This window comes from Hyla sarda, chromosome 8 (genome assembly GCF_029499605.1).
Source record: "Hyla sarda isolate aHylSar1 chromosome 8, aHylSar1.hap1, whole genome shotgun sequence".
In the NCBI taxonomy this organism is placed as follows: Eukaryota; Metazoa; Chordata; class Amphibia; order Anura; family Hylidae; genus Hyla; species Hyla sarda.
Genome location: NC_079196.1, coordinates 19,143,401 through 19,165,567, shown reverse-complemented (window position 1 = coordinate 19,165,567; position 22,167 = coordinate 19,143,401). Strand labels below are relative to the sequence as shown.

The 22,167-nt window shown below is 44.1% G+C and overlaps 1 protein-coding gene across 5 annotated transcripts in view; it reads left to right on the top strand.

Annotated features, from left to right (window-relative positions):
• Positions 1 to 20,956, top strand: part of DNAJB2 (DnaJ heat shock protein family (Hsp40) member B2) — a 40,101-nt gene extending 19,145 nt beyond the window's left edge. For 2 of the 5 annotated variants that reach the window (XM_056535376.1, XM_056535377.1), the window contains exons 3-10: positions 7,085 to 7,166; positions 9,778 to 9,887; positions 10,707 to 10,760; positions 13,109 to 13,222; positions 14,738 to 14,830; positions 14,960 to 15,071; positions 16,117 to 16,187; positions 17,347 to 18,651. In XM_056535376.1, the coding sequence (XP_056391351.1) occupies positions 7,102 to 7,166; positions 9,778 to 9,887; positions 10,707 to 10,760; positions 13,109 to 13,222; positions 14,738 to 14,830; positions 14,960 to 15,071; positions 16,117 to 16,187; positions 17,347 to 17,843 (1,116 nt within the window). In that variant the 5' untranslated portion in view covers positions 7,085 to 7,101 and the 3' untranslated portion in view covers positions 17,844 to 18,651. Of the gene's footprint in view, positions 1 to 7,084; positions 7,167 to 9,777; positions 9,888 to 10,706; positions 10,761 to 13,108; positions 13,223 to 14,737; positions 14,831 to 14,959; positions 15,072 to 16,116; positions 16,188 to 17,346; positions 18,655 to 20,451 lie in introns of those variants that run through there. The other 3 variants (XM_056535380.1, XM_056535378.1, XM_056535379.1) reach the window with 3 other exon arrangements.
• Positions 20,957 to 22,167: the final 1,211 nt, after the last annotated feature.

Sequence of the window (22,167 nt, the reverse complement as noted above, 5' to 3'; positions counted from 1 at the left end):
CCATCAGGCAAGCTTCTGTGTCCCCTCATGGCCCTCGTCCTGGTGTCACACTGCCCCGTGCCAGGTCCCGCCCTCTGCCCTCTCTCCCCATTCCTACTCCTGCGGTTCTGCCTGCCGTTGAGGAATCCCTCCATCCTTTCCCGGTGTCCTCATCCCAGGGGAGGCAGTTACCCGATAAAGAGAAGGGGAGACCTAAGGGGGGGGGTACTGTTACGCCTAGCGCTCCGGGTCCCCGCTCCTCCCCGGAGCGCTCACGGCGTCTCTTTCCCTGCAGCTCCCCGGTCAGTCCCGCTGACCGGGAGCGCTGCTCTCTCATGGCCGTTGGGGATGCGATTCGCACAGCGGGACGCGCCCGCTCGCGAATCGCATCCCAGGTCACTTACCCGTTCCCGTCTCCTGCGGTCATGTGCTGGCGCGCGCGGCTCCGCTCTCTAGGGCGCGCGCGCGCCAGCTCCCTGAGACTTAAAGGGCCAGTGCACCAATGATTGGTGCCTGGCCCAATTAGCTTAATTGGTTCCCACCTGTTCCCTGCTTATATCTAGTCTCCTCCCTTGCACTCCCTTGCCGGATCTTGTTGCCTTAGTGCCAGTGAAAGCGTTCTTTGTGTGTTTATACCCTGTGTACCAGAACTACTGCTATCTCCCCTGACTACGAACCTTGCCGCCTGCCCCCGACCTTCTGCTACGTCCGACTTTGCTTCTGCCTACTCCCTTGTACCTCGCCTATCTTCAGCAGCCAGAGAGGTGCCGTTGCTAGTGGATACGACCTGGTCACTACCGCCGCAGCAAGACCATCCCGCTTTGCGGCGGGCTCTGGTGAAAACCAGTAGTGTCTTAGAACCGGTCCACTAGCACGGTCCTCGCCATCCCTCTCTGGCACAGAGGATCCACCTCCTGCCAGCCGGCATCGTGACAATGCAGCAGCTAAGTACTGGAAGGATTAAGATTTTTAAATAGAAGTAATTTACAAATCTGTTGAACTTTCTGACATCAGTTGATTTGAATTTTATTTTCCCCACCTCCGGACTACCCCTTTAATAGGATGTGTGGGTTATGCATAAGCAAATGTAGACCAGCTGTAGACCAGTGTTTTGCAAACTGTATGCCTCCAGCTGTTGCCAAACTACAACTCCCAGCATGCCTTTGGGAGTTGTAGTTTGACAACAGCTGGAGGCACCCTCTTTGGGAAAGTTCCTGGCAGTGCCACATTGAAGTGATACAATGAGACCCAATTTATAAAGGTTTTGTTTTATTCTACAACTTAAAAAAAAAATGGATATGCTTTAACCCCTTAACGACCAAGGGCGTAAGTATATGTCCTGGTGCGGAGGTACTTCGCGCACCAGGACGTTCATTCACATCCTGTACATGACCGCAAGCATCGGAGCGGTGCTCACGTCATACACTGCCGGCTATCAGCAGCCGGGGACTCGCCGGTAATGGGGGACATCAGCGATCGGATCTGATCATCTACAATGGCGGCAGGAGGTCCCCTAACCTGCCTCCGGCCGGCTCCTGGGGTTTTCTGCTCTGGTCTGAGATCGAGCAGACCAGAGCAGAAGATGACGGATAATACTGATCAGTGCTATGCCCTATGCATAGCACTGAACAGTATTAGAAATCAAATGATTGTGTAAAACAAAAGAAAGTACAAGAACCATTATAGTGCGCAAATTGACATCCATGTCTGCCTCAAGCGGTTGCAAAACTACAACTCCCAGCATGCCCGGACAGCCTTTGGCTGTCCGGGCATGCTGGGAGTTGTAGTTTTGCAATAGCTGTTGGCACACTGGTTGGAATAGGCTGATTTAGATACATATTGCGTCCCCATAGCTTCTTAGTGGGTTATCACAGAAGGAGGGTAAAGATAACAAACCACGTCAGCGCCCGTCATCTGATGAATGATTTTATGCGGCGGAGGACTGTGGCCCCTTTATCCTCTATTGTTGTCCCCGCTGGTATAAATAGAAGGCGACGTTGTGTTCCTGCGGTCAGGTTTGCATGTTCAGGTATCGCCTGCAGCTTCCAGTTTCGCTCATGAATTAGTAAAGATGGGCACAAGCTTCCAGGTGAGACTGGCATCATCATACCGCCTCACACCGCTCTCACCGCCAACCGTTGTGTTGTCCCCCCCCCCCCATCTTGTAGCATTGTACTGCTGTCTTCACCCCACACGCTATTTCTTCTCTACACAATTTTGCCATTGTTACGTACAAGACGCGGAGGACGTAATGCTATAGATGGGGGGAAGATCATTGTAGTCCACCGCAACAGCAATCTGACATCGGCCGCCTCAGGCAAAGGAAACATTAAAGGGGTACTCCAGTGGAAAACAATTGTTTTTCATATCAACTGGTGCCAGAAAGTTATACAGATTTGGAAATTACTTCTATATAAAAATCTTAATCCTTCCAGTACTTATTAGCTGCTGTATGCTACAGAGGACGTTGTGTAGTTCTTTCCAGTCTGACCACAGTGCTCTCTGCTGACACCTCTGTCCGTGTCAGGAACTGTCCAGAGTAGGAGCAAATCCCCATGGCAAACCTCTCCTGCTCTGGACAGTTCCTGACGTGGACAGAGGTGTCAGCAGAGAGCACTGTGGACTAGGGCTGGGTGGTATACCGGATGCCGTTTTTTTTTTTTCTCCGACGGTATGAATTTTGCGCTATACCGGTGGGGCCCCTCCCCCCACCCATGAATGAATTACAGAGCCCACGGCTCCGCTCTATCAGGGGAGAGCAGGATGAGATTCCTCATCTCCGCTCCCCCTGCAGTTTCAGGCCGGCTCCTCTCTGCAATCAGAGCCAGGGGAAAGCGCAGAAACTGCATCCCCTGGCTCTGATGTTTCCCGGAGCCCCGAGCCGGCTCCCTGCTCCAGTCCACCTCTCCCCTCTCTTCACCTACTTCAGGGAGTGTTCATAACAAGCGCCCGCTCCCCTTGGTCCTGCGGCGTAAGGCAGAGCATTGCGCCGCATTTGTTCTAGTTCCGGCGCCCGCTCCTGACGCCCCTAGTGCACGCCGCAGGACCGAGGGGAGCGAGCGCTTCAGGGGTGGACAGACCGCCTGTGAGGGGGCCCGCTGATCTCAACGCACGTGAGCTGCGCCGCTGCTGCTCACTGTTCTAAAGTGTCCGTGGCACATAATAGCGCAGTGGGCACTTTAGATCAATATTTCAAATTCCCTCCTGGCGGAAGCGTCAGCATCCTGCGCTGAACGCTTCCGCCAGAGAGGATCCTGTGTGCGGGCGGGAAGCGCCCACGTTACTGCACTGATGACAGGGGCACTTCCCAGCAGCCGCATCAGCGCATAGGTGAGGAGGAGGGGTTAATGGAAGCAGAGGGGTTAATGGAATAAGGAGCAGGATAGGATAAATGAAAGGAGCAGGGGGGTTAATGGGTGCAGGGGGGTAATGGAAGCGGGGGGTTAATGGAATGAGAGGCAGGATGGGGTTAATGGGTGTAGGGGGGTTAATGGGTGCAGGGGGGTGAATGGAGAGATTTTCGCTGCCCTGACTCCTCATCCCCTGTAGTGCAGAGCTGTGATAGACAGCAGCGGGGGAGTATACAGTACAATGCTGTTTCCCCAACCAGTGTGCCTCCAGCTATTGCAAAACTACAACTCCCAGCATGCCCAGACAGCTGCAGGCATGCTGGGAGTTGTAGTTTTGCTACAGCTGGAGGCACACTGGTTGGGGAAACCCTGATGTTCTGACACTTTAACAAGGCCCCCCCCCCCCCCCAAATACCGTTAAATACCGTGATACCGCCATAATTTAAAAAAATACCGTGATACACATTTTTGGTCATACCGCCCAGCTCTACTGTGGACAGACTGAAAAGAACTACATGACATACAGCAGCTGATAAGTACTGGAAGGATTAAGATTTTTTTTTTTTTTTTTTTATAAAAGTAGTTTGCAAATCTGTTAAAAATGTGAATATTTAGCTATCACTTAGTCCTTAGAGGACACAGAGCGTACGCGTGACCCCTTCCCTCCGATACAGGACTTTCAGCTCACTTTAAAGCCGATGAATAATGACTGCTATCAGCCCCTTTAGATTCTGTGATCATGGCATCTAAAAAGCATTAAAATACTGGTTGGGTGGGGGGGTTCCCACACAGTTTACGGCCGGAGGTCTCTCACCTGCCTCCGTGTCGTTCGATCATCACTCGGCTTATCCAGGCTGCTTCAGGCCTCATTTAAATCATCCCCCTTTTCCCATTTCTCCGATGAAATAATGTAAAAATAAAATAAAATACCCCATAAACCGCATGCAGAAATGTCTGAACTATTAAAATACAACGTTAATGAAACCGCACGGTAAATGGCGTAAACATAGAAAAAAAATTACAAAAAGTCCTGAAGTGCAAATTTTTTGGTCACTAAGTACATCTGAAAAGAAAGTGATCAAAAAATCCCATCTAAACAAAAAGCGCATCGATAATAACTACAGATCGCGGCACAAAAAAAGGAAAGTGAAATAGGGGTCAGTAGATTAGTAAGTATTTTAACCCCTTAAGGACTGAGCCCTTTTTCACCTTAAGGACTCGGCCATTTTTTGCACATCTGACCACTGTCACTTTAAACATTAATAACTCTGGAATGCTTTTAGTTATCATTCTGATTCCGAGATTGTTTTTTCGTGACATATTCTACTTTAACCCCTTAAGGACACATGACGTACTGGAACGTCATGTGTCCACTCCCGATCTATAACGCGGGGCCACGGCGTGGCCCCGCGTCATAGCGGTTCGGGCCCGGCCTCTAACAACGGCCGGGACCCGTGGCTAATAGCGCGCGGCATTGATCGCTGTGCCGCGCGCTATTAACCCTTTAGACGCGGCGTTCAAAGTTGAACGCCGCGTCTAAAGTGAAACCGAAAGCATGCCGGCTAGCTCAGTGGGCTGTTCGGGATAGCCGCGGTGAAATCGCGGCATCCCGAACAGCTGACAGGACAGCGGGAGGGCCCCTACCTGCCTCCTCGCTGTCCGATCGCCGAATGACTGCTCAGTGCCTGAGATCCAGGCATGAGCAGTCATGCGGCAGAATCATCGATCACTGGTTTCTTATGAGAAACCAGTGATCAATGTAAAAGATCAGTGTGTGCAGTGTTATAGGTCCCTATGGGACCTATAACACTGCAAAAAAAAAGTGCAAAAAAAAAGTGAATAAACATCATTTAACCCCTTCCCTATTAAAAGTTTGAATCACCCCCCTTTTCCCATAAAAGAAAAAACACAGTGTAAATAAAAATAAAAATAAACATAAATGGTATCGCCGCGTGCGGAAATGTCCGAATTATAAAAATATATCGTTAATTAAACCGCACGGTCAATGGCGTGCGCGCAAAAAAATTCCAAAGTCCAAAATAGTGCATTTTTGGTCACTTTCTATATCATGAAAAAATGAATAAAAAGGATCAATAAGTCCTATCAATGCAAAAATGATACCGTTAAAAACTTCAGATCACGGCGCAAAAAATGAGCCCTCATACCGCCCCATACACGGAAAAATAAAAAAGTTATAGGGGTCAGAAGATGACAATTTTAAACGTATAAATTTTTCTGCATGAAGTTATGATTTTTTCCAGAAGTGCGACAAATTCAAACCTGTATAAGTAGGGTATCATTTTAATCGTATGGACCTACAGAATAAAGATAAGGTGTCATTTTTACCGAAAAATGTACTACGTAGAAACGGAAGCCCCCAAAAGTTACAAAATGGCGGGTTTTTTTTCAATTTTGTCTCACAATGATTTTTTTTCCCGTTTCACCGTAGATTTTTGGGCACAATGACTGGTGGTGCAAAAAATAAGCCATCATATGGATTTTTAGGTGCAAAATTGAAAGAGTTATGATTTTTTAAAGGCAAGGAGCAAAAAACGAAAATGCAAAAACGGAAAAAACCCCGGTCCTTAAGGGGTTAACATAGTGGTAAAATTGTTTGGTAACTTGCATCCTTTCTTGGTGAAAAATCCCAAAATTTTATGAAAAATTTGAAAATTTTGCATTTTTCTAACTTTGAAGCTCTCTGCTTGTAAGGAAAATGGATATTCCAAATAATTATTTTTTTTATTCACATATACAATATGTCTACTTTATGTTTGCATCATAAAATTGATGAGTTTTTACTTTTGGAAGACACCAGAGGGCTTCAAAATTAAAAAGCTGTGTATCTTACCTTTCTTCTTGCTCACATCATTCTCCCAGCATAAGAAAGTGGGCGTTTCCCAGCAGGCTTGACATCACTGAAGCCTGCTGGGAGACCACTTTCGCCCTCACATGGTTGCAGTGCTGTGATAAATAGAAGACCTCAGGCTCTGTTTAGATTTTAGTCTGTACAGCTTTCAGTGAGGCTCTTTTCAGCTGTCAATCAAGCTCAGTGCAGAGAAGCACTTCCTGAGTTTGGTCTCCTGCCATTACAAGCAAAAGACCAAAATCGGAGATTTTGACCAGACGGAATATGTTCTGGCCAAGAAGGGAGACCCCTGGTGGCCAGAATTATACAGCAGAAAAACTAACATAAAACACACACACACATATATATATATATATATATATATATATATATATATATATATATATATATTATTATTATTTTTTTTTTTAGGGAAGCCAATTACGAAAGTTATTTATTTGGCATAAGGAATCAAATATTGAAAATCATGTTTAATGACAGTGCCCATTTTAAGCAGATATACTTTATGACTGACTATTGTCCCCTGAAATTAGACTTTTCATCTACGTATCCTGTCATAGACATCTGTAGATGTGTCAACCAGTAAAGATAGATCTGTAAATGGATCTATGGAGGGGATGAAATTGTCTTTATGTGCTTTCTGTTTCCTAAAATAATATGGCTGCCCGGTGAGATGAGGAGGGGAAGGTCACAGGGGAATTCAGAGATTCAGTCATCTACCATTTCTGTATCAGCATCACCATAATCACCACAGGATGTGTGTGTGTGTGTGTGTGTGTATCTATATATATATATATATATATATATATATATATATATATATATATATTCATATTCCAAGTAACACAGTGACATTGCTAACTGTATCCCTTTTCCTACTTTCCAGGGACTCGCCTGTCAATCATGGGAGACTATTATGAAATCCTCGGAGTTCCCCGAAACGCCACCCAGGATGATATAAAACGAGCGTAAGTTTACAACCCCAGGTCCCCCAGGACTGGTAGTAATGTAATAGATATAATACTGCCCCCATATGCACAAGAATATAACTACTATAATACTGCCTCCTGTATACGAGAATATAACTACTATACAGTGGTCCCTCAACATACGATGGTAATCCGTTCCAAATGGACCATCGTTTGTTGAAACCATCGTATGTTGAGGGATCCGTGCAATGTAAAGTATAGGACAGTGGTCTACAACCTGCGGACCTCCAGATGTTGCAAAACTACAACACCCAGCATTCCCGGACAGCCAACGGCTGTCCGGGCATGCTGGGAGTTGTAGTTTTGCAACATCTGGAGGTCCGCAGGTTGAAGACCATTGGTATTGGAGGTTATACTCACGTGTCCCCGCCGCTCCGGATGATCGTCACCGCTGCCCTGGATGTTGCCGTCCATCGCTGTCGCCGTGGTGTCCCCGACGCTCCAGCAAGGCCTCTGCTTCCCCGGCATCCTCGCTCTCCGTCGCCACCATCACGTCGTTACGCACGCCGCTCCTATTGGATGACAGGACGGCGTGCGCAGCGACGTGATGATGACGATAGAGAGCGCCGACAATGCAGGGGATCCTGAAGAAGACGCGCCGGAGCCCCGAGGACAGGTAAGTGATCGTCAGCGGACCACACCGGGCACCGTAAACGGCTATCCGGTGGCTGCTGAAGCAGTCTGCGCTGCCGGATAGCCGTTTATGCGATGGCCCCGACATACAAAAGCATAGTATGTTGATGCTGCCTTCAACATGCGATGGCCTCTGAGAGGCCATCGTATGTTGAAATGATCGTATGTCGGGGCCATCATAGGTCGGGGGGTGACTGTAATACTGTTCCTATATACAAGAATATAACTACTATAATACTGCTCCTATATACAAGAATATAACTACTATAATACTGCTCCTATATACAAGAATATAGCTACTATAATACTGCTCCTATATACAAGAATATAACTACTATAATACTGCCTCCTATATACAAGAATATATCTACTATAATACTGCTCCTATATACAAGAATATAACTACTATAATACTGCTCATATATACAAGAATATAACTACTATAATACTGCTCATATATACAAGAATATAACTACTATAATACTGCCCCCTATATACAAGAATATATCTACTATAATACTGCTCCTATACACAAGTATATGACTACTATAATACTGCTCCTATATACAGGAATATAACTACTATAATACTGCTCTTATATACAAGAATATAACTACTATAATACTGCTCCTATATACAAGAATATATCTACTATAATACTGCTCCTATATACAAGAATATAACTACTATAATACTGCTCCTATATACAAGAATATAACTACTATAATACTGCTCCTATATACAAGAATATAACTACTATAATACCGCTCCTATATACAAGAATATAACTACTATAATACTGCCTCCTATATACAAGAATATAACTACTATAATACTGATCCTATATACAAGAATATAACTACTATAATACTGCTCCTATGTACAAGAATATAAGTACTATAATACCGCTCCTATATACAAGAATATACCTACTATAATACTGTTAGGATTCGGATAGCTGGATGTGGATCCTCTGTGTCAGCGAGGGATTGGCGTGGACCGTGTCGGTGGACCGGTTCTAGGGTTGCTACTGGTTTTCACCAGAGCCCGCCGCAAAGCGGGATGGTCTTGCTGCGGCGGTAGCAACCAGGTCGTATCCAGCGGCAACGGCTCAACCTCGCTGACTGCTGAGAAGGCGTGGGACAGAAGGACTAGGCAGAGGCGAGGTCAGACGTAGCAGAAGGTCGGGGCAGGCGGCAAGGTTCGTAGTCAATAGCAATAGCAGAAGGTCTGGAAACACAGGCTTTGGACAACACTAAACGCTTTCTCTGGCACAAGGCAACAAGATCCGGCAAGGAAGTGAAGGGGAAGTGAGGTTATATAGACAGGGAAGAATATGACTACTATAATACTGCTCCTATATACAAGAATATAACTACTATAATACTGCTCCTATATACAAGAATATAACTACTATAATACTCCTCCTATATACAAGAATATAACTACTATAATACTGCTCCTATATACAAGAATATAACTACTATAATACTGCTCCTATATACAAGAATATAACTACTGTAATACTGCCTCCTATATACAAGAATATAACTACTATAATACTGCCTCCTAAATACAAGAATATAACTACTATAATACTGCTCCTATATATGCAAGAATATAACTACTATAATACTGCTCCTATATACAAGAATATAACTACTATAATACTGCTCCTATATACAAGAATATAACTACTATAATACTGCCTCTTATATACAAGAATATAACTACTATAATACTGCTCCTATATACAAGAATATAACTACTATAATACTGCTCCTATATACAAGAATATAACTACTATAATACTGCTCCTATATACAAGAATATAGCTACTATAATACTGCTCCTATATACAAGAATATAACTACTATAATACTGCTCCTATATACAAGAATATAACTACTATAATACTGCTCCTATGTTCAGTCCTCTTTGTTTTCTTCCTACCCAGATATCGGAAACTGGCACTGAAATGGCACCCAGATAAGAACCCAGATAACAAGGAGCTGGCAGAGAAGAAATTTAAAGACATTGCGGAAGCTTATGAGGTGCTATCAGATGGTACGGGGCTGAGCTGCTACTGCTTTATTGTGAAATGTATACGGGCAGGCGCTATGATGGCTGTGTACTTGACAAAGCTAAGCTGGTATTTATCTCCACCTTAACCCCTTCCCGCCATAGGACGTATGCATACGTCCTAGTGATCGCCAGCACTGCCACGGGCAGTGCAGGAGATCGGCGTCGGGACCCGGCTGTCAATCACAGCTGGAGTCCTACCGCAGCTGCCGGAGCCACGATCACGCCAGTCCCGGCAGCATTAACCCCATAGATGCTGTGATCAATCCTCATCACGGCATCTATGGTGTTGACCCCCTGTTCACCAAAGGGGGCAGCGCGATACCAACGCGGGTCAGCGTTGGTTACTATGGCAGCAGGAGGTCAGATGATGACCTCCTGTCTGCCTGTTACGGAAGCCTGTGAGAGCAAAGGCTGTACTGTGTGCAGCTGATCGAGTCATTCTGTGCTGCAGCATAGTATAACCTGTAAAAAGTGCAAAAAATAAATAAAAAAAGCCCTGTATTATCACCAAAAAAGACCTAAAACACGAATCGTATACATAATCGGTTTTGCCAGTCCGTAATAACGTGTACAATAGAACTATAATGTATTCACTGCAAAGTAGAATTGGTGACGCAAAAAATAAGCCATAATATGGATTTTTAGGTGGAAAATTGAAAGATTTTTGAAAGTTAAGGAGGAAAAAACGAAAGTGCAAAAAACTGAAAAACCCTGCGTCCTTAAGGGGTTAAAGATATTCACTAAAATGTGGTCTGTATTAGTAAAAAAAAAAAATATTCTGTTTTTTTTTTTTATTGTCAGTGAACAAACGTGAAACCTATGACCGTTATGGGAAAGCTGGATTTGCCGGACCTGGTAAGTTTTCTGCTTGTTACTGAAGCTCCTGTGCTGCCAATTGCCAACAGAGACTTAGCCAACCAAACTGTCACCTATACCCACAGTAACCAAAAAAGGATCTAATACAATAGAAATTTTGGGGCTCAAAGTCACAGATTAAGGAAATATAATTAGATAGTTTAGACAATTTATTAAAGTAGTGATAATCTACAATAAAACAATATGGTAATAAAATCATGATGCATAATAATGATTTGCAGCAGAGATGGTGGGGTATGGTGAGGTACATACACAACTGCATGACCTACACCAATTAGTGGTGACCCATTATCACTTTATGCTTATGGGACACTCTTGCTGCTCCATTTATGAGACATTTAATTACACTTCACTAACATTCTATATGTGGTCTTATTACAGTTTATAAGTTAAAGCGTTACTCTCATTAGTTAGAAAAAAAATGCTTAAATCAGTGTAGTAATGTAACCTAAGACCTTTAAGCATAATAATATGCATGTGATAATATATAAAATACATTTTGATCTGTGGATTCCTGTGCTCAGTCTTTCTCAGTCTTCTGCATTTATCTCAGAGGCTGGGGGTGTTTCCCCTGGAGTATGATGAGCTCCTCTCCTACCCCCTCCCCTTTTGTGAGATCTGCACAAACATTTTTTCATTTGCAAAGCTTGCTGCCTAAATGCATGCTCTATATAACTTTAATGCAGCCATGCATGCTCTATATAACTCTAATACAGCCATGTAAAACTATATGTGCAAGGACAGAAGAAAAACCTGCTTTTTGTGCCAAAAAATTAAGATTTTTACATTTTCACAGCTTTGTAACCAAGTACATGATTTTTATAACTGTAAAGCAGCCATGTGGAACCTTTTTGGTGCGCATACACAAGAGAGATAAAATGACCAAAGAGAAACCATTTTGCATATAAATAATAGTTTAGCACCTTTTATTGCTTGAAACTGTGCATGTGACTGTTTCTTAAAGACTGCAGCTGTCTTGATCTTGTCTCTGAGGCACAGAATGGTGATAACCACATAACCACACCTCTCTCCCCCTCCCGTCACATATTTTGGTCCTGTTTTTTTTTTTTTTTTTTTTTTTTAAAAAGGACCAAAAAGGCTGAATTTTCTGGGTTCATTCCAAAACTAAAAAGACAGAGACCCCCTAGTGGCCATTTAAAAAAACAAAACCTTTTAAGACCTGTAAGCATAATAATATGCATGTGATAATATATAAAATACCTTTTGATGTATGTATTCCTGTGCTCAGTCTTTCTCAGTCTTCTGCATTTCTCTCAGAAGCTGGGGGAGTTTCCCCTGGAGTATGATGAGCTCCTCTCCTAACCCCTCCCCTGTCATGAGATCTGCAAAAACATTTTTACATTTGCAAAGCTTACTGCCTAAATGTATGCTCTATATAACTCTAATGCAGCCATTTTTTTAAAACCCTTTCTTCACATCTTAAACAATCACATTTTTTTGTGAAGTATATTAGGAAAATGCTTTAGTTTTTTAAGGAAGTATTAAATGGAAAATAGTAATTTCTAATGACAGTAACGCTTTAACATTATATTATTTTGACTGTAGCAGCACACAAGGGCCTGTAGACTGCAAGTCATTTTTATGCTTCATGATTTTTATTACCATATTGTTTTATTGTAGATTATTACTATCTTAATACATTGTCTAAACTATCTAATTATATGTCCTTTATCTGTGACTTTAAGCCCCAAAATTTCTATTGTATTATTAGTTTCCTGCATGTATGATATTTTCCAGTACAAAATGTGTAATATATAAATACATGCTAACCAATAATAGGACATCATCTTCTGTGGATTACACTTAGTTTATTTAAATGGGCACTGTCAGATACAAAACATTTTGATACAATATAAAGCATGCAAAAGCAATATGTTTTGCTATTGCTTTCAACAGAAATTTTTCAGTATTTCATAGTGAAAAAGCCAGTCAAAAAAGTGGCCACTAGGGGTCCCCCTGCCTCCTGGGACATATACCAGTCCTGCAGTGTCCAGTGGTCATTGACATGTCATGGACACCATGAGTGATTGACAGGGTTGCAGGCAGGTCCAGTGCTGCTTGGAGTCAAAGCAGAGTGAGGGAGGAGGGGGAGGAGTCAACACAGTGAGGAGAAGAGAGGGACACGCCCCCTGCCTCTACATGGACAGAAACCTCACTGAGCAATGATGGCAAGTAAATATAGGTAATTATGAGAGAAATATAGGTCGTAGACTCATAAATTAGAGGTACATGATCAGGATGAGGTACTGAGCAACATATAACAGATTCTTTTCACATTTATTTAATTCCTTTTTCCTTTTTCTCAGAACCTTCAAGAACCTCCAACCCCAGATACCAAGGTTTTACCTATACATTCCGGAGCCCTGATGAAGTGTTCAGAGAGTTTTTCGGAGGCAGAGATCCTTTCTCAGATTTCTTTGGTAAGCTAAGTTTAGAACCAAAGTGCTGAGGTAGAAACTTTATATCAGCGCTTCTCAACCAGGGTGCCTCCAGCTGTTGCAAAACTACAACTCCCAGCATGCCCGGACTGTCCGGGCATGCTGGGAGTTGTAGTTTTACAACAGCTGGAGGCACACTGGTCGGGAAACGCTGCTTTATATATTCAGGATGCTGAGACTGGAATCAGATAAGTTGTGTCTATCATTCACGTCGCCTAAGAACCCTCCACGATATTGAGTCATCGATCATTCACATAGTTTTAACCCCTTTCCCTCCCTTTTAAGTACTATTATATCATGGGCGGGAGTCCTAAATATATTTGTCACAGGGGGTGTGGTTATCTGGGGAGGGATGATGATGTCACAGTAAGAGGGTGTGGTTATCGGAAGGGATGTCACAGAAAGGGGGTGTGGTTATCTGGGGAGGGATGATGTCACAGTAAGGGGGTGTGGTTATCTGGGGAGGGAGGGATGATGTCACAGTAAGGAGGTGTGGTTATCTGGGGAGGGATGATGATGTCAGAGTAAGAGGGTGTGGTTATCTGGGGAGGGATGATGATGTCACATTAAGAGGGTGTGGTTATCTGGGGAGGGAGGGATGATGTCACAGTAAGGTGTGGTTATCTGGGGAGGGAGGGATGATGTCACAGTAAGGGGTGTGGTTATCTGGGGAGGGAGGGATGGTGTCACAGTAAAGAGGTGTGGTTATCTGGGGAGGGATGGATGATGTCACAGTAAGGGGTGTGGTTATCTGGGGAGGGAGGGATGGTGTCACAGTAAAGAGGTGTGGTTATCTGGGGAGGGATGGATGATGTCACAGTAAGAGGGTGTGGTTATCTGGGGAGGGAGGGATGATGTCATAATAAGGAGGTGTGGTTATCTGGGGAGGGAGGGATGATGTCACAGTAAGGGGTGGGGTTATCTGGGGAGGGAGGGATGGTGTCACAGTAAAGAGGTGTGGTTATCTGGGGAGGGAGGATGATGTCACAGTAAGAGGGTGGGGTTATCTGGGGAGGAATGATGATGTCACAGTAAGAGGGTGTGGTTATCTGGGAAGGGATGATGTCACAGTAAAGAGGTGTGGTTATCTGGGGAGGGATGGATGATGTCACAGTAAGAGGGTGTGGTTATCTGGGGAGGGAGGATGATGTCACAGTAAGAGGGTGGGGTTATCTGGGGAGGGATGATGATGTCACAGTAAGAGGGTGTGGTTATCTGGGGAGGAATGATGATGTCACAGTAAGAGGGTGTGGTTATCTGGGAAGGGATGATGATGTCACAGTAAAAGGGTGTGGTTATCGGGGGAGGGATGATGATGTCACAGTAAGAGGGTGTGGTTATCTGGGGAGGGATGATGATGTCACAGTAAGAGGGTGTGGTTATCTGGGGAGGGATGATCAAGGCACAGTGAATTAGTTATACGTAATTTCATTAAGCTAATAGCGCCACCTTGTGTTGATCATGCTTCCTAACAGCTGTCTGTCCCTTTCTTTTAAGGTGATGACTTCTTGTTTCCTGGAATGCGCAGCGATGAGATGCGCCACACCCGCTCCGCGCCATTCTTCACAGAGGTTTTTCCCAGTAGCAGAGGTAAAGCTGAACCACAGTAAAGTGCAGTCTGTTTAGTCACATGTCCAGGGTCATGTAGCCGTGTTTGCGGCCATTTCAGCGATCCCTCAGTATTCTCACATATTAATAGAAATGAACCTTCCTTTACAGTTTTCTCATCATTTTCGTCTTTTGGAAGTGACGGGTTTGGTGTGTCTGGAAACGTCTGCTCTGTCTCCACTACAACCAAGTTTGTTAATGGGAAGAGGATAACAACCAAAAGGTGAGACCATGGCTCTACCCTGCGCCCCTAGGCCTCAAAGCAAAAACTGTATCTGGGCCCCTCCATGCGCCATTTATAATAACAAGTGCAGCAGAGGAGTCTTTGGCCATCCTCAGACACCTCTGCACCCCCCCATGTTCCATTTATAATAACAGGTGAAGCAGAGGAGTATTTGGCCATCCTCAGACACCTCTGCATACCCCCCCATGTTCCATTTATAATAACAGGTTCAGCAGGGGAGTCTTTGGCCATCTTCAGACCCCTCTGCACCCCCATATGTTCCATTTATAATAACAGGCGCAGCAGAGGAGTCTTTGGCCATCCTTGGATAATTCTGCACCCCCATGTTCAATTTATAATAACAGGTGCAGCAGAGGAGTCTTTGGCCATCCTTGGACACTTCTGCACCCCCATGTTCCATTTATAATAACAAGTACAGCAGAGGAGTCTTTGGCCATCCTCAGACACCTCTTCACCCCATAGCTAAACCTGTGCTTCCCAACCACGGTGCCTCCAGCTGTTGCAAAACTACAACTCCCAGCATGCCCGGACAGCCAACGGCTGTCCGGGCATGCTGGGAGTTGTAGTTTTGCAACAGCTTGAGACACCCTTGCTGGGAAGCCCTGAGCTAAACACTAATTCTGTGCGTGGGGTAACTGTATGTATAACTACCTTATCCAAACCTTCCTTACACCTTGTCAGGCTGCACCCCCTGCTGGGTTAGTACCTGCACAAACACACACTTTTTGTTTTGCTCCATTATAGTTAATGTATTCCAATGTAGCAGCAGCGTGACCTGGTACAAACTATTTCTCCCACAATGCCATTTGTTACCCCTAAGCTGTTAGGCATGTCGGAATCTTGTGAATTGTGATTGCAGCTCTGGATGTGAATAGAGTATAATGTATGATGAAAGTCCGTGCCAGTAATGTAAATTGTTTGCATAGTTACTATTCCCTATTTACTAGTTATATATATATATATATATATATATATATATATATATATATATATATATATATTAACCGTATGATCTTCCTTACAGGACTGTAGAAAATGGTGTAGAACGGGTGGAGGTAGAGGAGGACGGGCAGCTGAAGTCCATCCGGGTGAACGGTAAGGACCAATGAGAAGTGGCCGTGAAGTTCTGCAATAAAGACTAATAGATTGAGCACCATATAGATTTCTCTAGCCTTTTTTTTAAATAAAATGATGTAAACAAAAATAAATATAAACACATGTGGTATCGCAGCGCGCGTAAATGTCCGAACTATTATAAAATAATGTAAAGTAAACCGCACGGTCAATAGCGTAAACATAAAAAAAAAAATAAAGGCCAGAACTGCAGATTTTTTTGTCACTTCATATAACAGAAATAAATTATAAAAAGTCCCATCCACATAAAAATGGTACCGAGAAAATCTACAAAAAATGGCCCCCCCTCCCCTACAACTACCTATATGAAAAAATAAAAGACTAATAGGGGTCCGAAGAGGACGATTTTAAAGCATACCGATTATCTTACAAAAATGTATAATATTTTTATATTAGTAAAATCTAAATAAAATAAATTGGGTATCGTTGGAATCGTATGGACCTACAGAATGTACATAAAATGTCATATTTACAGAAAAGTGCTGTATGTAGAAAAGAGAGCTCCCAAAATTGGCTAAAAAAAAAGGTGTTTTTTTTTTCAATTTCGCCCACAAATTGTTGGTGCAAAAAAACAAGCCTCATGTGGGTCTGTAGGTGGGGAATTGAAAGCGTTATGATTATTATAAGGTGAGTAGGAAAAAATTAATGGGCAAAAATAAAGAATTGCGTCCTTATAGGGGTATTCCGGCCAAATACATCTTATCCCCTATACCCTTCTCCAGTCTCAGAAACCACTGTGTTTCCGGGGCTGGAGACGTGACTTCACGCCACACCCCCTTGTGACGTCACACCGCGCCCTCTCCATTCATGTCTATGGGAGGAGGCGTGACATCCATCACTCCCCCTCCCATAGACATGAACGGAGGGGGCGTGGTGTCACGTCTCCAGTCCCGGAAACACAGAGGTTTCCAAAACTGGAGAAGCAGCCCCACATAGAATGCGGGTGCTGCACGGAGATGATGGGGGGGTCCCCAGCGGCGGGCCCCCCCCCCCTTGATGAGACATCTTAATATGCTTTGGATAGGGGATAAGATGTATTTGGCCGGTGTACCCCTTTAAAGCTTGGTTGACACCCGATTCAATCAGTGATCCTGTCTTTTTACTTTTCTGTATTTCACAGGGGTAGAAGATGAACTCGCCCTAGCACTGGAGATGAGCAAACGGGATCACAAAAACGTGCCAACTCCCAGCACCACCCAGACCCGGGAGACTCCGCACAACCTCCACACGTCAACCCCGACCTTCATGGTGCTAGACAGCGACGACGAAGACGAGGATCTGCAGCTGGCAATGGCGTACAGCCTCTCAGAGATGGAAGCCGCGGGGCAGCACCGAGCAGGTGTGCGGAGTAAACTGAGAACAGGGAGAGGACAGGAGGCAGAGAGACAGCAGAGGGGTCAGGAAGAGCCACTGAGGCACCAGCAGGGGGCAGATAATCTGAGGCACCACCAGGGGGCAGATCATCTAAGTCAGCACCAAAGACATCAGGCAGAAGTTTTGAGACCACAAAGAGAAGTATCAGGGCAGGAGGAGGGTGAAGGAAGTGGAGGGGCACAGGATGACCCAAAAAAGGAAGACAAAGATGATAAAAAGAAGAGCAGATGCTACGTTTGTTAGCGGTTCTTGTGTTCTTTCAGCTCTCATAGAACTTTATTTTAAGCAGAAAAATCTAAATGTACCCCTGCAGAACATTGCAGCACTGGGATAAGTCAGCAGAGCATAGACATAGGAGACGACTCTGTGTTTTGATGTGCTTCCTCTTTTCGGTTGCCTCTTCCTTGCTCTGCGCTGCCCCCTATAGCTGATCTCTGCCCATGCTTCCACTCTGGCCGGTTGCTGCCGCTCTATCGCTATAGGGAGCAGGGGATGGGATTTCTGCTGATCTGCCAAAGTTAAATTGTGTCATATATATATATATTTTTTTTAATCCAAACTGTGACTAACCTGAAGCCGTAATTACCGCCGTGTTGCGCCAGTGTGGTGTTGCTTTTGTGCCAAAGGTCATGGTTTGGGCCCGTCTGGGCCTGAATATAAGCTATTTTTTTTACCCTTGATGCCTTAAAGGGAAAGTCCACAGCGCTGCCTTTATCTCTTTCTCATTCCTGAACCCCCCCCCCCCCCCCCCGGCGAATAACAAGACGACTTGCAGCTGAGTAGAAATTTTCCATGATGGTAATAGACATCTTTACCTTGTGCAGACATGTTGGGAGTTGTAGTTTTGCAACAGCTGGAAACACCCCTGGTTGGGAAACGGTGCCTTAGACTGTTTTAGTATATATGGAGGAAGCCTGGTTGTCCCTATGCATTTACAGTACCGGATCTATAATCCCCTGGAGATGAGCGTTACCATGTAAGATAGCCACTTATCTTCTATATCTATGGAAATACCTATTACAGGGCCAGCCGATAGAGAGATATATATATATATATATATATATATATATATATATATATATATATATATATATATAGAGATAGGATTTTGTGCATATAGCTGTATATTAACTCTATTAAAACATTATATGTAGAGATGAGCGAACTTACAGTACATTCGATTCGTCACGAACTTCTCGGCTTGGCAGTTGATGACTTATCCTGCATAAATTAGTTCAGCTTTCAGGTGCTCCGGTGGGCTGGAAAAGGTGGATACATTCCTAGGAAAGAGTCTCCTAGGACTGTATCCACCTTTTCCAGCCCACGGGAGCACCTGAAAGCTGAACAAATTTATGCAGGATAAGTCATCAACTGCCGAGCCGAGAAGTTCGTGACGAATCGAATTTACTGTAAGTTCGCTCATCTCTAATTATATGTGATAAAGTACTTTGACCACTAGGTGGCAGTGGGTTATTAAAATTACGTACACTGTATCATTGGTTTCACAAATACATGATTTGACCAATTTGCTTCAGTGTCTGTATATGAGACTTCCTTATCGCTGATACTGTAACAGGTATAATATGGTGTAAATACTAGTAGCACCCATGATACAGTGACGAGATAAAACTATCCACAACCTCCCCGACGTTTCACCAGAAATTCTGGCGTTATCAAGGTGCCCTTGATAAAGCTAGAATTTCTGGCGAAACGTTGGATAGGTTGTGGATAGAGTTTTATCTCATCACTATATCATAGGTGCTACTAGTATTTACACCATATTATACCTGTTACAGTATCAGCGATAAGGAAGTCTCATATACAGACACTGAAGCAAATTGGTCAAATCATGTATTTGAGAAACCAATGATACAGTGTACGTAATTTTAATAACACACTGCCACCTAGTGGTCAAAGTACTTTATCACAATTAATGTTTCAAGAGAGTTAATAAAAACTAAGTTTTGTTTAGGTAGTGGGGATCTTTAGTTTAGGGTTATCCTTGCAGGAGTATACCCCAAAGGTGTGTCCCTAAGACCTCCTGGGGACTTGTTGTTATTGATATAGCTGTATATAGCCAGCTGTAGTTATTTGTCAGATATCTGTGCAGATTCGGCCATTACTGGCAACAAATGGCGGAGCAGGTTTACTATTGCACCAGATTTCTGGTGTAACTTTTGCTCCCAAATAATGGTAACATTACTACATTTATTGAGGGCTTTAGATATGTTTTATACCTTGCTCAACAAGGGGAAGTAGGTTATCAGGAAAGAGGCACGGCTTAGCAGGGACTGGGGTATGGACAGGGTGTGGCTTAGCAGGGAAAGGGCATGGAAGGGGGTGGCTTAGTAGGGGCATGGACAGGGTGTGGCTTAGTAGGGGCATGGACAGGGTGTGGCTTAGTAGGGGCATGGACAGGGTGTGGCTTAGCAGGGGCATGGACAGGGTGTGGCTTAGCAGGGGCTGGGGTATGGACAGGGTGAGGCTTAGCAGGGACAGGGTGCCAAAACTTATAAGTGTCCGGCTGAGACACTGTGATAAATCTTAAGTGTAAGACCAGTGTTTTGCAACCAGTGTGTCTCCAGCTGTTGCAAAACAACAACTCCCAGCATGCCCGGACAGCCGTTGGCTGTCCGGGCATGCTAGAAGTTGTAGTTTTGCAACAGCTGGAGGCATGCTGTTTGCAAAACATTGTATTAGACATCAAAGGTAAATTTCCCTCGAAATCAATTGCTGCAGTTCGTCTTGTTATGGACTGCTCTGAATCTCAGTAGAACCTCTCCCCCCCTCTCGCTCTTCCTCCGATGACTTCTGATGAATTGCCTACTAAGTGTCTTGCTTTTCTCACTAGGTGTATTCTGAGAATGGACTCACATATCGTTCTGTTACCATGGCCGGCCTGGGGGGGAGCGAGGGGAGCACAGGCAAGCTATACCCCCCCAACACACTGCATCTTTCCTCTGCGCAGGTTTGGCATATGGGCCCTCACCTCCCCCACCCAATCCTACCCATAACCTGCACTACACTGGAATGAGACTTTCTTAATTTTTATTATTTTTTTTTTCTGGAAACCCCTGAGGGGAGGGAGATCTAGCACTTGGCGGATTTCAATGGGGCTGGACCCAAGGGACATTACATATTCGGGAATGCGTGGAGAGAAGCGTGTGTGATAAATATTTATATACCGAATGGGATGGAGCGTCCCATGTTATTTGCTTTTATGTATTTAAGGTGATTATCATGGACTATGGATTGATGTGACGGGATGAGGGGCGGAGAGTTGGTCACATGATAACAACTATGGAGGCTTCTGTAATGAACAAACCTTCTGAATAAACCTGACCACCTTTATTAGACATCCGCCTGTGTTCTTATGGTGACGACCTAGTGCGGCGGCTGGACGTTTAAATTGGCGCTGTCAGATTCAAAAACTTTTTATAGGTTGTACATCTTGGCAAAACATTAACCTTTCTAATATACTTCATAAGAAATGAATTAAAAATAAAAGACCACTAGGGGTCCCCATACCATCCAGAACATAATCCTGTCCGGCTGCAGCATCATCTTTGTCCCAGCTGAAGCACAAACAGGGACAAAGTCTGGTAAGTGAGAGTGGGTGGGACGCTCACTCCTGTCCTATCAGACTGCAGCATGAAAACAGAGAGGAGGAGGTTACAGAGCAGCCTGCAGTGATTGGATGAAGAGACCCAGCACGGTACAGCAGACTCATGGAGGAAGTGAATGCATGGTGAGTGAGGGCGGGCTCAGTGCTTGCCTCGGCCACACACCTACCTGAGCAGTGGATGTTGGAATGAGTGAGCAGCAGAACGGAGGGATTTGTGAGCCAAGTACAGAACATACAGAAGCTTTATATTTTTCTGTGGATATGACAGGAACGTTTTTTAAGGAATCTCTAGATAAAGAAGCATTTCAAGTTACATTTTTTTTGTCCATATCGTGCACACTCACCATCACTACCTGGTCATATTTATATATCGGCAGCCGCACCCATGTGTTTTATCACTGTAACTGGGTCATTTGATCACCAGTCTGACCCACAGAAAACCATAGTGTTCAATGTGTTAGAGGAAATGGAAAGTCCTGAGACAGAATTAAATCATCACCTGTCAGAGCCCTCCTGCTATTTTCTTCAGCTCTATCTGTATACTTCTGCTGATATCTCTATGGGATCAGTATATATAGATTAGTAGTCATACACCCTCCTCCCAGCTCTATCTGTATACTGCTGCTATTGCTATGGGATCAGGATATATATTAGTTATATACCTCTCCTTCAGTTCTATCTGTATACTTCTGCTATCTCTATAGGATCAGTATATATAGTAGTTATACACCTCCCCTCTATCTGTATACTGCTGCTATCTCTATAGGATCAGTATGTATAGTAGTTATACACCTCCCCTCCAGCTCTATCTGTATACTGCTGCTATCTCTATAGGATCAGTATATATAGTAGTAATACATCTCCCCTCCAGCTCTATCTGTATACTACTGCTATCTCTATAGGATCAGTATATATATAGTAGTTATACACCTCCCCTCTATC